This window comes from Mirounga angustirostris, unplaced genomic scaffold (genome assembly GCF_029215605.1).
Source record: "Mirounga angustirostris isolate CCGP_5_RB_7025 unplaced genomic scaffold, mMirAng1.0.hap1 SCAF_11, whole genome shotgun sequence".
Lineage (NCBI taxonomy): Eukaryota > Metazoa > Chordata > Mammalia > Carnivora > Phocidae > Mirounga > Mirounga angustirostris.
The window spans coordinates 65,434,589-65,450,618 of record NW_026991719.1 but is presented as its reverse complement, the minus strand read 5'-3'; the positions used below and the strand labels follow the sequence as shown (position 1 = coordinate 65,450,618).

At 37.0% G+C, this 16,030-nt stretch overlaps 1 protein-coding gene across 5 annotated transcripts in view; it reads left to right on the top strand.

The window, feature by feature from the left end:
- Nucleotides 1-16,030, top strand: part of BRWD3 (bromodomain and WD repeat domain containing 3) — a 189,350-nt gene that overhangs the window by 97,288 nt on the left and 76,032 nt on the right. For all 5 annotated transcript variants that reach the window (XM_064574290.1, XM_064574292.1, XM_045879890.3 and 2 more), the window contains 3 exons: nt 3,887-4,021; nt 5,262-5,390; nt 6,301-6,526. In XM_064574290.1, the coding sequence (XP_064430360.1) occupies nt 3,887-4,021; nt 5,262-5,390; nt 6,301-6,526 (490 nt within the window). The remainder of the gene's footprint in view (nt 1-3,886; nt 4,022-5,261; nt 5,391-6,300; nt 6,527-16,030) is intronic.

The window sequence follows — 16,030 nt, the reverse complement described above, 5'->3', positions numbered from 1 at the left end:
ACTTATTTTGTTAAATGCAGTCAAGGATATATAGGTTATTTTGTTTTTAGCATGAGTTGGGATTTTTGTCATTGTTTTAGGGGTAGAGCTAACTTTATTTTGACAAGGGTATACTTTATATTCTACTTTCAGGGATTCATTTATGCAAGAAGTAGAGGTAAGAGGAAAAAGTAGGCGAAAAAGGTGGCTTTTCTTCTTTTTTGTTGTAGTAAAAGGTGTAATATTTGTGGCATGAAAAACTGATAGGATTAACAGCAGAAGTCACATAGGTGGCATTGTTTGTTGGTTTAGCATGTACACTTCAGGTTAAATGCCACTTAAAAGCCTTATTTCCTATCTGCTTCAGTTATCAGTTCCTAAATACTTTAAGAACAGGGCCAAGTGATTGCCATATGGTTTACAAAGTATTAAGTGATAAGGACTAGAATCCAGTTCTCATGACTCAATTTACTTTGTAGTATACCATAGTATCCATCCTTATTTAACTCCTTTGTAAGATAATCTTATTTATAACCTCTGAGATTTCTAAAGATTTGTTTAATTTTGGAAGGAATTCCATATACCTCCCAATTCTTGTTCCTAAATAAAACCCTGACACTGTGTTAGTGGAGTTTTAGTTTCTTTTTTTTTTTTTTTATCTGCTTAGCCAATTCTTTATCCCCTTCTGCCTTTCCCTATTCCCCAATGTAAGTTTCTGTTAATATGTATAGAAAAATCTATACTATTTGCTTGATTCTTTATTAGGAGGTGTTTGTCTACGTGGCATGCTCCAAGAGAAATATAATATGAGCCACATATGTAATATTAATTTTTCTAGTAGCCACAACAGAAAAAGTAAAGCACAACAGGTGAAATTAATTTTAATAATATATTTCATTTAACCCAGTATATCCAAAATAATAGTATTTCAACATGTAACTAATATGAAAATTATTAATTTTAACTATTTCATATTTTTAAAATACTAAATCTTTGAAATCTAGTGTGTATTTTACACTTACACAACATCTCAATTTGGACTAGCCGCATTTCAAATGCTTAATAGCCATATGTAGCTATTAAATACAGTATTAGACAGCACAAGTCTATATATCTAAAAATCACAGTTTCAAAGTTCATGTCATAGCCACTGGTTTTATAGATCTGTGTAAAATTCTGTCCTAACAAGTACCTTAATTTAGAATTCTGTTTAGTGGTACTCTTCCCATGGGTTGATTAATGGGTCATCTTTTTCAGTGAATTTTACTGAAAAAATTTTAGAACAGACTATTTTTATTTTTAGACCTTGTTAACAGCCAAATCTACTTAGTTTTGATATTTATCTTTTCTGTGTTAACAATTTGTTTATTGGGGTCTTAGTGTGGTGTAAAGTTCTTCCACTCAGCAAATACTTACTGAGCATCTACTGTGTGCCAGCAACTGAGTTAGATGTTAGGAATAAATAGTAAATTAGAGAGTCCCCATCATCCTGGGATTTACAGCCTATTAAGAAAAAAATTAAAAAAAAAAAACACAAAAAATAAATAAATGGTCAGAAGAAAGAAGTGGAAAATACAATGCAAGTTTCTAATAGGGTGACCAAACCTGGTCTAAACCTATTTGACCGTGGTCAAAATAGGGTCAGAGAAGATTCCTAAGGAAGTTAAATTTGGGATAAGATTTGAAAGATAGATAGAAATTACCCAAGTCTCAGCCTAAATGTCACCTCCTTGACAAGGCCTTTCCTGATCAAACAATCTAGAGTAGCCTTCCAGTCTTTATCTTATTCTATCACCTTGCTTTCTTTTCATCATAGTGTTTATCACTACCTGGTATTTTCTTGTTTGTTTATTTTCTGTCTCAATATGGTAGGATATCGATAAATATTTGATAAATTACATATGTGAGAGAGTTGGGAGGTCCTTACAGGAAGAGGGAAAAGCACATCAAAGGTCTTCAGGTAGAAGGGAGTTGAAAGAAAGCCAATTTTTGGCTAGAGCACAGAGAACAAAGAGTGTCACCAGATAGGTTTGGAGAAATGGAGACGCCAGACCACTCAGGGTCTTATAGGATCTATCCTAGACCAACAGTAAACCATTAAAAGATTTAAATGCTAAGGAATGACATGTGAATTTTGCTTTTGAAGAATACCATATAATTCTGGCAACAGAATAGAGAGAATTGGAATGAAGATAAGAGTGACTCTGGTATAATGTCTATGGTAGGATGGGCCATGATGATAATTTGGATTTGTGTGGCAGTGATGAAAATAGAGGTGTGCTTAATAAATAAAAATAAGGCAGATGATACATCTTAAGACATTACTGAATTTGGTTAGGTTTTGTTCCCTATGATCCAGTGACTATGCCCTATCCTATGACATGTGACCAACAAATAAAATCCCCTATTTAAAAGCCTCTCTTTTCCAGTGTACACTGAAATAGTTGTATCATTATCATTTGAGTTTAACAAAGTAGTTTTATTGTTTACTCATTAGGAACCTGAGAAAGTATTTGTTATATGCTATATTTAGCATATAACAAGTAATTTTTTTAGTGGTCACTGGGAAGAGTCTTGGTAAACTTTCAGTTGTAAGAGTATTTATTGCAATGGGATTTTACCTACACATTTTGAGCCAGTGTGCAGTTATTTTTTAATAAGTTATATTTTTGTACATAAAGGTAACATGGTAGGGTGCTCTATTCCATTTTTTATACAATGATTTAGGATAAAATGCACTTTTTAGGGTCATAAGATATGATGATTTCTAAAAACTCCTGATGATGCTGATGTGTTCCTAAGTGAAACGCAACTTCAGGATGTCATGCATGCTTTTCTAAGACTTGGAGCCTATCATTAATCATGTATTCTCCTTAACAATGACCTGAATCAAGTGTTGGCAAACTATTTCTTTAAGAGGCCAGATAGTATTTTAGGCTTTGCAGGCCACATATAGTCTCTGTTGCATATTCTTTGTTTTTTTGAAGTCTTTTAATGTAAAAACCATTCTTAGCTCACAGGCTCTATGTACAAAAATGTCTGGGAGCTAGATTTGGCCTGAAGGCTATAGTTGCAGACTCCTGATCTAAGGTCTTTATATACTGATATCGGTAAGGGAAACATATATAGAGAGCATTGGTTTCCTTTTCTTTTTTTTTTTTTTTAAGATTTTATTTATTTATTTGACAGAGAGAGAGATAGCGAGAGCAGGAACACAAGCAGGGGGAGTGGGAGAGGGAGAAGCAGGCTTCCCGCCGAGCAGGGAGCCCGATGTGGGACTCGATCCCAGGACCCTGGGATCATGACCTGAGCTGAAGGCAGATGCTTAATGACTGAGCCACCCAGGCACCCGAGAGCATTGGTTTTCAAACTTTTTTAGCAACAAACCCATTTTTCAGATAGCATATTAAATGAAACCTTCAACTGTAAAGTAGATAAAGGGCAGAGCCACTATGCTTTTTTATTTGAATGTACCGTGGGGCCTTCCAAAATCTAATTTGAATACTAGGGATAGAGAGTGCTGGATAAAGAACAATGAAGGTTTGTGTGTTATCTCTGTGGCAGAATTGGGTGTTAATGAAAGATTCTGTTTGTCCCATTTTCGGTGGGTCTTAAATAGCAGAGTCATAGAAATACAAATTATATTTCAGGGGCCTGGTTAATGAGCTGTAACTGTTTGGGACTACACTTTAAACACCTTCCTTGGTCTTCTGTATTGAATACTTTTTGAAATCAGCACCCAAACATATAAGGAACTCTAATTGAACTATTTCTTTTAGTGTCCATGTAGTAAATGCTGTGGTGTACATCATCTGCGTGGGATTAATAGCACACTCCTGAGATCTTTTGGCCAAATAAACCAAATACTTGGTGTTGCTTTTCATTTTTAATACTGATTTTATCACAGGGACATGATGATGAAGTATTTGTTTTGGAAGCACATCCATTTGATCAAAGGATCATACTTTCAGCGGGTCATGATGGGAACATTTTTATTTGGGACCTTGACCGGGGAACCAAAATTCGGAATTATTTTAACATGGTAAGAAAAATCTGTGTTTAGTTCATATTAAAACAGACATCTCTTATATGACAACTTGGTAATTAAAGTATACTTAGTGCTAAGGAACCTTTGTCATCTGTGTTTAAATCCATACAATAACTTAGAGAATGTCTCAAGACCTGAGAGTAAGGCCAATCCAGAATTACACCTTTCAGAGTGACTCTGTTATCGTGGCATTAGCATTTTCCAAATTCTTGTCCCCAGCTCTAAATTCTTTTTTTTTTAAATTTTATTTATTTATTTTGAGAGAGAGAGAATGAGAGAGAACACATGAGAGGGGATAGGGTCAGAGGGCAAAGCAGACTCCCTGCCGAGCAGGGAGCCCGATGCGGGACTCGATCCAGGGACTCCAGGATCATGACCTGAGCCGAAGGCAGTCGCTTAACCAACTGAGCCACCCAGGCGCCCCCAGCTCTAAATTCTAGAAACTCAAATTTAATAAGCTTTTGGAGGTAACAGTAACCAAACTCACAAAAAGGTTAATGTTTAAACAATAATCATAATGTATGAATCATAACAGGGACTGTATTGTATCTGCTTCTGGTAAACTCCATGTGGCTTAGTTAGTAATCAGGAAGTTGTTTGGCAAACATGGAATTGGAGGTATAGATACTCTTAAGATACATTTCATACAAACCATGGGAAAATCTGGTGAGCTACCTCTTTTTCCAGTAGAACACCCTCCTATGGTAATGGGAATACTCACATACTCCATATTTAGTGTTAGTTCTGAGGAAACATTTCTAAATTGTCAACCTTTGAGCTTCCTTTTATAGGCTTTGTAAGTTCGATAGTGTTAATATCCTCTGTCTTTTGTTAGTAAAATTGATTTATGTGTTTTATTTTAGGAAGGTTATTTTAAGGTTTGCTTGCATTATAATTTAAGGTGTGAAGATATTATCTTGATTTTGCTGAGATAGCACTTTTGTCATTTTGGTCGTGTTTAGGTCTTTTTTTTTATTCTCAGTCACTCATTTAGTACTTCTTGAGATACAACATTGCTAGTAATGTTTGATACCATCCATCTATTGCATTTTGATTCTTCCTAATTTCTTTCAGAGCTTTACTGTTTCAGTAGGGTTCTGGCAACAGAAGCCAGAGAGTACATTGGAATGTAGATGCATCACAGAATCCAAGATACTAGGAAGCAGAATCTATTGCCTACTTACTTGAAAATTACCTCTTAAAGATGACTTAAAGTGACTCCTCTAAATTTCAGATTGAAGGCCAAGGCCATGGTGCAGTGTTTGATTGTAAATTTTCACCAGATGGAAACCATTTTGCCTGCACAGACTCTCATGGGCATTTGCTGCTTTTTGGTTTTGGATGCAGTAAATACTATGAAAAGGTTAGTCTGTTTGATTTTTCTTATAGACTATAATTTTGGATTGTATCATTTATAAATCTTATTTGAAGTCTTCCAGTTAATAAGGGTCATTGAGTGTCAATAGATATAAAATAACAAAGTCACCTTTCTTGACAAAAGTTTTCATCACTGCCAGAACATAGACTTGGCAGTTTGAATCACTATTAAGATATAGGGTGATGTAGATAAAAAATTCATTAGGAAATCCTTTTGCTTAGAACATATTCTCTGTACTGCCCTTCAGGTATAATGGAGAACAACTTTACCAGATTGCATCCTCTAACTTATCATAAATTAGAAATAAACAGCTGGTGACCAAATGTTAATTTTCTTGCTTGGCCACTTTACCTTTTATCCATCTTGTTAAAATACTTTGGAAGCTAGCTTAAATGGTTCTTTATATTTTATTAGCTATGAATTTGAAATAGATTATGGATTCTTAGAATTGGAAGAGAACTCAGAATCATTGAATTTAGCTCAATACCTATCATCTTTGAGTATTTTTTATGTATTTGGTATTTACTTGCTTTGCCATTTATATTATACTTTCATCTATCCTTATTTGAATAGAAATAAGCAATAAAAATAGCTAGAAATGTTTGTATGTTTACAACTTAAGTAAAAATACCTAACTTTATCTACTGTGGCATTGCTCTCCTTCATATGCTAATTGGAGAAATATGATCTAGGACCAGAAAGTAATACAGATTATAGGATTTTGTGGAGAAGAGATAAGATTACTATTTAAGTGATTCATTTCTACCTAGAGGGAACATAAAGCAGTAGAGGGCTATAAGAGTATGTAAAAAGTGTCTGATTTGAAAAATGCATTCTCTCTAGGAATAAAATTTAATTCCCTATGCATGTTAAACACTTAAAACCTGTCATAAAGATTCCAGATCAGATGTTCTTCCACACGGATTATCGACCTCTTATCCGTGATGCCAACAACTATGTACTGGATGAACAAACCCAACAAGCTCCTCACCTCATGCCTCCCCCATTCTTGGTGGATGTTGATGGCAATCCTCATCCTACAAAATTCCAAAGACTAGTACCAGGACGGGAAAATTGTAAAGATGAACAACTTATACCACAGCTGGGATATGTGGCTAATGGTATGTTATCTCAAAACATTTTGCAAAATGTTATACTTGCTGCTGTTCTCTTTATATGTCCCTTGCTAAACTCTGTAGTAGGTTATACCATATTTTACCTAACACTTCTATTAATTTTCAGTTGCATAGTACTTACCAGAGTAGTTTTACATTTTTATATCACTTAAACACAGATAAATGGATTAGGACAACAAGCATATTCTCAAGCAGAGAATGCCTTGACCTGCTTCCTTAGAACCCTGAACATTAAATGTACTAACTTTAGTGTGTCAAGCTTTTCTCACTGCTGAAATTCCACTGCTACTATTACTGGTTTTTTGATTTGACAGTCCATAATTAATGGACCGAAGATGAGGAAATTTCAAAAACCAAAAACTGGGAAATGGCCATTTACCCATTCTCTTGTGTGAAATGCAAAGAATTATTTAGTGTTTAAATAACAGTCAATCCTGGGGGATGTAAAGGAAGCAGTGATGAGCATGATGCATGATGTAAGGATACTAGAATAAGACACTGAAAAATACTATTCCCTGTCAAAGCAACTCTTCTTTTTCAAATTTTAATTCCAGTATGGTTAATATGCAGTGTTATATCTGTTTCAGGCATACTATATACTATATAGTGATTCAAGAATTCCATGTATCACCCCGTGCTCATCACAACAAGTGCACATTTTAATCCCTATCACCTATTTGGCCCATGCCCCACCTACCTCCCCCTACTAACCATCAGTTTGTTCTCTATAGTTAAGAGACTATTTCCTGGCTTGTCTCTCTCTCTTTTATTTTCCTTTGCTCATTTGTTTTGTTTCTTAAATTCCACATATGAATGAAGTAATACAGTATTTATCTTTCTCCACCTGACTTATTTCAATTAACATTACACTCTCTAGCTCTATCCCTGTCATCGCAAATGGCAAGATTTCATCCTTTTTTTTATGCCTGAATAATATTCCATTGTGTATTTGTGTGTGTGTGTGTATATATACTATATCTTCTTCATTCATTAATCTATTGATGGACACTTGGGCTGCTTCTGTATTTTGGCTATTGTAAATAATGCTGCTATAAACTTAGGGGTACATTTATCCTTTTGAATTGACGTTTTGTATTTTTTGGGTGAATATCCAGTAGTGTGGTTATTGGATCTTAGGGTACCTCTATTTTTAACTTTTTTTTTAAGATTTATTTATTTGAGAGAGAGCAAGTGCAGGGAGGGGCAGAGGGAGAGAGAGAGGGAATTTCAGGCAGACTCCCCGCTGAGAACAGAGCCCGACACCAGACTTTTACCTCACGATCCTGAGATCATGACCTGAGCTGAAATCAAGAGTCAGACACTTAACTGACTGTGTCACTCAGGTGCCCCACTATTTTTAACTTTCTGAGGAACCTCCATACTGTTTCCACAGTAGCTGCACAGTTTGCATTCCCACCAACAGTGCAAAAGGGATCCTTTTTCTCCACATCCTCACCAACACTTGATGCTTCTTGTGTTTTTTATTTTAGACAAGTGTGAGGTGGTATCTCATTGTAGTTTGGATTTGCATTTCCCTGATGATGAGTGATGTTGAGCATCTTTTCATGTGTCTGTTGGCCATTTGGATGTCTTATTTGGAGAAATGTTTATTTCTTCAGCCCATCTTTTAATTGGATTATTTGGTTTTTGGGTGTTGATTTATGTAAGTTCTTTATATATTTTAGATACTAACACTTTATTGGATATGTCCTTGGCAAATATCTTCTCCCATTCAGTAGCATAACATTTAGTTTTGTTGATTGCTTCCTTTGCTGTGCAGAAGCTTTTTATTTTGATGCAGTACCAATAGTTTATTTGGCTTTTATTTCCCTTGCCACAGGAGACATATCTACAAAAATGTTGCTATGACTGATATCAGAGAAATTATTGCTTATACTCTCCTCTAGGATTTTTATGGTTTCAGTACTCACATTTAGATCTTTTAAAAAAAAATTAAAGATTTATTTATTTATGAGAGAGAGAGAGTGGGGAGAGGGGCAGAGGGAGAAAGATAATTCTCAAGCAGACTCTCCACTGAGCATGGAGCCCAACTCGGGGCTCAGTCCTAGGACCCTGATCATGACCTGAGCCAAAATCAAGAGTCAGCTACTTAACAGACTGAGCCACCCAGGCGCCCCAGTATAGACATTTTTAAATATTTGTTCTTCAATCCATAAGCATGGATGTCTTTCCATTTCTTAGTGTCATCTTCAATTTCTGTCATCAGTGTTTTATAGTTTTCGGAAGATAGGTCTTTCACCTCTTTGGTTATAGGTTTATTCCTAGGTAATATTATTTTTGATATAATTTCAAATGTGATTGTTTTCTTAAATTCTATTTCTGCTGCTTCATTATAAGTGTAGAGAAATGCAATAGATTTCTGCACATTTATTTTATATCCCATGACTCCTGAATTCATATGTCAGTTCTAGTAGTTTATTGGTAGTTTTTAGGGTTTTCTATATAGAGTCTCATGTCATCTGCAGATAGTGAACATTTAACTTTTTCCTTACCAATTTGCCTACCCTATATTTTTTTGTGTGTGATCTAATAGCTATGGCTAGGATTCCAGTACCTTCTGGAATAAAAGTGGTGAGAGTAGACATTCTTTTCTAGTTCCTTACCCTAAGGGGAAACCTCTCAGTTTTTCCCCATTGAGGATTATATTAGCTGGGGATTTTTTTGTCATTCATGATGTTCAGGTATGTTCCCTCTATCCCTACTTTGTTGAGGGTTTTTATCATGAATGGATGTTATACTATATCAAATGCATTCTCTACATCTATTGAAAGGATCATATGGTTCTCATCCTTTCATTTATTAATGTGGTATATCAAATTGATTGATTTGTGAATACTGAGCCACCCTTGCAGCCAAGGAATAAATCCTACTTGATTGTTGGATTCTGTTTGCTAGCATTTTGTTGAGGATTTTTGCATCTATGTTCTTCAAAGAGATTGACCTGTACTCTTTTTTAGTGGTGTCTATGTGATTTTGGTTATCACGGTATTGCTGGGCTCATAGAATGATTCTGGAAATTTTCCTTCCTCTTGTATTTTATGGAATACTTTGAGAAGAATAGGTATTAACTCTTCCTTAAATGTTTGGTAGAAAGGGGCGCCTGGGTGACTCAGTTGTTAAACGTCTGCCTTCAGCTCAGGTCATGATCCCAGGGTCCTGGGATCAAACCCCACATCAGGCTCCCTGCTCTGCGGGAAGCCTGCTTCTCCCTCTCCCACTCCCCCTGCTTGTGTTCCCTCTCTCTCTGTGTCTCTCTCTGTCAAATAAATAAATAAAATCTTAAAAAAATAAAAATAAATGTTTGGTAGAATTTGCCTGTGAAGCCATCTCATCCTGGACTTTTGTTCATTGGGCGTTTTTTGATTACAGATTCAACCTCCTTGCTGGTAATCAGTCTATTCACATTTTCCATTTCTTCCAGCTTCTGTTTTGGTAGTTTATATGTTTCTAGGAAGTTATCCATTTCTTCTAGGTTGTCCAATTTTTTGGCTTATAGTTTCTCATACTATTCTAATTGTATTTCTGTGGTATGGTTGTTCTTTCTCCTCTTTCCTTTGTAATTTTATTTATTTGTGTCTTTTTTCTTTGTTTTTTGATGAGTTTGGCTAGAGGTTTATGAATTTATCTTTCAAAGAACCAGCTCCTGGTTTCATTGATTTGTTCTACTGTTTCTTTAGTTTCTATATCATTTATTTCTGCTCTAATCATTATTAGTTCCTAACTTCTGCTGTTTTTAGGTATAGTTTGGTGTTTTTTGTAACTCTTTTAGGTGTAAGGGTAGGTTGTTTCTTTGAGATTTTTCTTGCTTCTTGCGTAAGTCCTGTATTGGTATAAACTTCCACTTAGAACCATTTTTGATGCATCCCAAAGCTTTTGAACCATTGTGTTTTCATTTTCATTTATTTCCATGTACTTTTGGATTTCTTCATTCATTTCATGGCTAATCCATTCATTGTTTAGTAGCATGTTATTTAACCTCTATGTATTTGTGGTCTTCCCAGATTTTTTCTTGTGTTGAACTTCAACTTTCATATCTTTGTCATCAAAAAATATGCAGGGTATGACTTAAATCTCTGAATTTGTGGAGACTCTTTTTCTGGCCTAATATGTGATCTATTCTGGAGAATGTTCCATGTGCATCTGAAAAGAATGTGTATTCTGCTGTTTTAAGATGGAATGTTCTATATAAATATATCTGTTAAATCCACCCAGTATACTGTGCCATTGTTTGCTTTTTAATTATCTGTTTAGATGTAAGTAGTGTAGGGGCGCCTGGGTGGCTCAGTTGTTAAGCATCTGCCTTCGGCTCAGGTCATGATCCCAGGGTTCTGGGATTGAGCCCCGCATCAGGCTTCCTGTTCCACGGGAGGCCTGCTTCTCCCTCTCCCACTCCCCCTGCTTGTGTTCCCTCTCTCGCTGTGTCTCTCTGTCAAATAAATAAATAAATAAATAAACAAAATTTTTAGATGTAAGTAGTGTATTAAAGTCCCCTATTATTGTATTATTATTGATTGGTTCCTTTATGTTTGTTATTAACTGTTTTATGTATTTAGTACTCCCATGTTGGGTGCGTAAATATTTACAATCATTATCTTTTTGGTAGATTGTCCCCTTTATTATTATATAGAGTCCTTCTTCATCTCTTGTTATAGTCTTTGTTTTAAAATGTATATTTTAAAATGTGTATTTTCTGATATATGTATTGATACTCCAGCTTTCTTTTCACATGCATTTGCATGATAAATGTTTTTCAGTTCCCTCACTTTCACTCTGCATGTGTCTTTAGGTCTAAAATGAGTCTCCTATAGGTAGTATATAGATGGGTCTTGTTTGTGTTTTTTTTTTTTTTAATTCATTCTGTCACCCTATGTCTTTTGACTGGAGCATTTAGTTTATTTACATCAAAGTAATTATTGATAGATACGTATTTATTGCTATTTTATTACTTGTACTGTGGTTATTTCTGAAGTTTTTTCTCTGATCCTTATCTTTCTCTCTTTTAAGTTTTGCTGATATGCTTTAGTGATATATTTGGATTCCATTCTCTTTATTCTTTGCCTATCAGTGTTTTTTGATTTGTGGTTATCATTAGTTTTACATATAACCTCTTGTGCATATAGCTGTCTATATTAACTTCATTGCATCCAGCCTGTTTTGAATCTCAATTATTGCATTCTTCATTTCTGACAGTTTTTTAACTCTTTTATCCCTGGGTTAAGGGCCTCCCTGAAGTCTTCCATGCTTTTAAGCCCAGTGAGTATCCTTATGACTGTTGCTTCAAATTCTCCATCAGGCATGTTACTTACATCTGTTTCACTTAGATTTCTGGCCGTGACCTTATCTTGTGTTTGAATTCCTCCATCTTGGCATTTTTTCTAAGTCTCTGTCTACTTCTCTGTGTTAGAAAAGCCTGTTATGTTTCCTGCTCCTAAGAATTATGGCTTTATGAAGAAGAATTCATAAAGTGTCCAGGGCCTGGTGCTTCAAGGAGTGTCTCTGGTGTGTGCTGAGTACACTCTGCTGCTGTGTTTCAGCTGCTCTTTCCTTCAGACCATTCCTCTTCAGAGGCTCTCCTTGCCTGCAGTGGGCAGTGTTTGGACCTTGGCCAGAGTGTGGTGTGTTTTCACTATGTGTGCTCTGTTCTGCTTGTTAAATGAGACTTGATGGTATTTCCACTAGAACAGAAGCCTTGCAGAACTCTCTGGTCAGGAGTTATGGTGTGTGCAGGGGTTTCTGCTGGTCTTCTGGGGAAGGGGCCCACTGTGCTGGAACTGAGGCAAACTTTACCTAGAAGGGGCAGTAAGGGCAGAGTGCAGGGGTGTGGGTCCTGATGTAAGCAAGTTAGGCAGCCAGTGTTGGTGCTGTGCTGTTTACTGAAGGTGGCTCTATGTTTATGTGATGGGCAGGGGAGGAAAATGGCACCAGCCAGCTCTTTTGTCCCAGGAGAGGGGTCTCCGTGCTTGCTGCTCTCAAAGAAGCACTCTGAAAAGAGCGAATAATCTCTCCCAGTGTATCCTGGTGTTTTTCAGTTGCTGTTTTCTTGCTCTTTGCCCCAGGGTTGTTCATCTGCCTTCTCTCCTGGAGTAGCACAGTGCCCTCAGGGCTCTGTCCCAGCCAAGCGTATTGACCTTACCTTTGAAACTCCTGTCTTTAAACCCCGCTGGTTGCAAAAACTCACAAAAATCAGCCCTTCTCATTTTCCCAGTCAATGACTGGGGAAGTGTTCTTCTTGTGCATTCCCCAGTGTACTCCTCACTCTCTTGCCTTTCTCTGTGATCAGGGCTCCCTTCCCTCCACAGCACCCATGCTGTTTCTCCTCCAAACCATGTCTCCACACTTCCTATCATTCTTGATGTGCCTCTTCTCTCCCTCTAATTGTGGAGTTTGTTCTGTCAGTCCTTGGGTTTATTTCTTGGGTATTCAGAATAATTTGATAGTTATCTAGTTGTGTTTGAGGGATGAGACGAACCTAGGGTCCTCCTACTACACCACCATCTTCTAGCTGTCTATATTAAGTTGATGGTCATTTAAGATTCAACACATTCTTTACTCCCCTCCTCCCCACATTTTAGGTATATGGTGTCATATTTTACATTCTTTTTTTTTTTTTTTTTGTATGTCTCTTGACTGATTTCTTACAGAAATACTCATTTCCTTTTTTTTTCTTTTTTTTTTTTTTTAAATTTATTTGAGAGACAGAGAATGAGAGACAGAGAGCATGAGAGGGAGGAGGGTCAGAGGGAGAAGCAGACTCCCCGCCGAGCAGGGAGCCCGATGTGGGACTCGATCCCGGGACTCCAGGATCATGACCTGAGCCGAAGGCAGTCGCTTAACCAACTGAGCCACCCAGGCGCCCCAGAAATACTCATTTTCACTGCTTTTATGTTTCCTACTTGATACTGTCACTTTTGGTCTTTCCTTTCCACTCAAAGAATTATTTTTAGTATTTTTTATAGAGCTGGTTTATTGGTCATTAACTCCATTAGTTTTTGTTTATCTGGGAAACTCTTTAGCTTTCCTATTCTGAAAGATAACCTTGCTGGATAGAGTATTCTTGCCTGCAGATTTTTCCCATTCAGCACTATGAGCATATCATGCCACTCCCTTTTTGTTGTAACATTTCTGCTGAAAAAGCTGCTGATAGCCTTATGGGATTTCCGTTATGTGTAATTGTGTTCTTTTGTCTTGCTGACTTAATTTTTTCTTTATTTATCACTATATTGCCATTTTAATTATAATATGTCTTTGTGTGGATCTGCTTTTGTTGATTTTGTTGGGGGTTCTCTGTGCCTCCTGGATCTGGGTATCTGTTTCCTTCCCCAGATTAGGGAAGTTTTAAGCTATTATATCTTAAAATATATTCTCTGCCCTCTTTTCTCTCTTTCTTTCTTCTGGGACTCCCATAATATGAATGTTATTATGTTTGATGGAGTCACTGAGTTCCCTAATTCTTTCACATAATTCTTTTTTCTCTTTTGTTTAGCTTGACTACTTTCCATTACTCTGTCATCTAGGTCATTAATTTATTCCTCTGCTTCTTCCAGACTGCTATTTATTCTGTCAACCATGTTATTCATTTTGTTTATTAAATCCTTTATCTCTGCTATATTATTCCTTATCTCTTTTTTAAGTGTCTCACTGATGTCTTCCACTCTTTTATCAAGTCCAGTGCATAGTTTTATGATCATTACTTTAAATTCTCTATCAGGCATGTTACTTATATCTATTTTAGTTTTAGCTCTCTGGCTGTGGCTTTGTCCTCTTTTTTCATTTGGGAGAAATTCCTCTGTTTTCTCATTTTGTTTGCCTCTCTGTATCTGTTTCTGTGTGTTAGGTAAGTCAGCTATGTCTCCTCTTCTTGGGGGTAATGACCTTCTGAAGAAGTCCTTGTAGTACCCTGGAGTGTAGTGTCCCCTTTTCCCCAGGACCTGACACTTCAGTGAATTTTTCTAATGTGTGGTGCATGCACTCTGCTCTTGTGTGCTGGCCACTTTATTCTTTAGGCCCATCTTCTGTAGATGCTGTCTTTGCCTGTTGTCAGCATTGTTTGGTCCTTGGCCTTTTGTGGTGAGTTTTAACTGGTGTGCTCCAGTCTGCTTGTGAAATGAGACATGTTGCCACTGCCACTGGAACCCAGGTCCTGCAAAACTCCTGGATCAGGAGATGCAGTGTTGGCAGGAATTTGGGCCAGTCTGAGGGAAGAGAACTGGTGTTAGGACTGAGGTTAAGTGTGACTTGGAAGGTCAGTTCCATCTGAGCACAATGGGGTGGGACTTGGCATAAGCAATTTAGGTAGTAAGTTCTGGTGCTATGCTGTTTCCCATAGGTGACCCTGTGCTTATGCAGATGGGAGGGAAATGGCAGCTTCTAGTTACTTTGTTCACAGACGGGTCTTTCCATGAATCCTGCCTCTCTGGGACACACTCTGAGATGGGCAGATAAGCTCCCCACTGTGTGCCTCAGGCACTCTTGAGATCAGTTTCCACACCACAAGTTTATGGGCTGTTTGCCCTGAATTCTTTCCAAGAGCAGCCCCAATACTTTGCATGCTCTCCCAGAGCCAAACCCGTTGACCTATAGAACTCCAGGCTTTAAGCCCCACTGTTTTCAAGAACTCATGAAATTCAGCCCCTCTGGCTTACCAAGCCAGTTGCTATGAGGATTCATCTTTCCCATGTGAGCTCCCCTTTGTGCTAGTCTGTCTCTTGCCCTTCTCTATGACCTTGGCTCCCTCCCCACTATGGAAACCATGATCTGTTTCTATCACAAGCCATGTCTCTGCCTTCCTGCCTTCTCTGATATGGCCTCTTCTCTACCTTTAGTTGTAGAGTTTGTTCTGCTAGTCTTCAGATCAATTTCTGTAGTATTTAGGATGAATTGGTATTTATCTACTTGTATTCATGGGAGGAGGCAAGCCTGGTCTCCTCCTACTCCACAGCTATCTTCCCCTCCATAGCAAATCTTGTTTATGTATTTCTCTTGCATTTTCTGCCTCTCATACCCCATCCACCACACCAGAACGCCTTCATATCTTTGTTTGTTGTAGGTTTTCTTCCAGGTATGGTGTAGATATTGAATTGTAAATGGAATTTTATTTCCTTACTAGGGATTTAAGACTTGAATTGTTTTTTTATAGAGTGAAATGTTGCATATCCTTTTATGTATTCTCTCATAAAGATTTGTAGAGCAATGAAATGGTGTTATACGTTTGCTAATATTGACTTTTATAATGTCATATATGTAAACAAGGGGAAAAGCATGAATATTAAATAGATAAAACTCAAAACATTTGAATAAAAAAAATCTCTAATTCATCATACTTCATTTCCTGTAAGACGTGATGTCTGGCTACTTGGCTACTCTTTTGGATACCTTTTAGTCCGACTAGAGGACAAGATGAAAAACATGTCTAAGATGTATTTAAGAAAAAGAATATAGGGGCACCTGGGTGGCTCAGTTGGTTGAGCA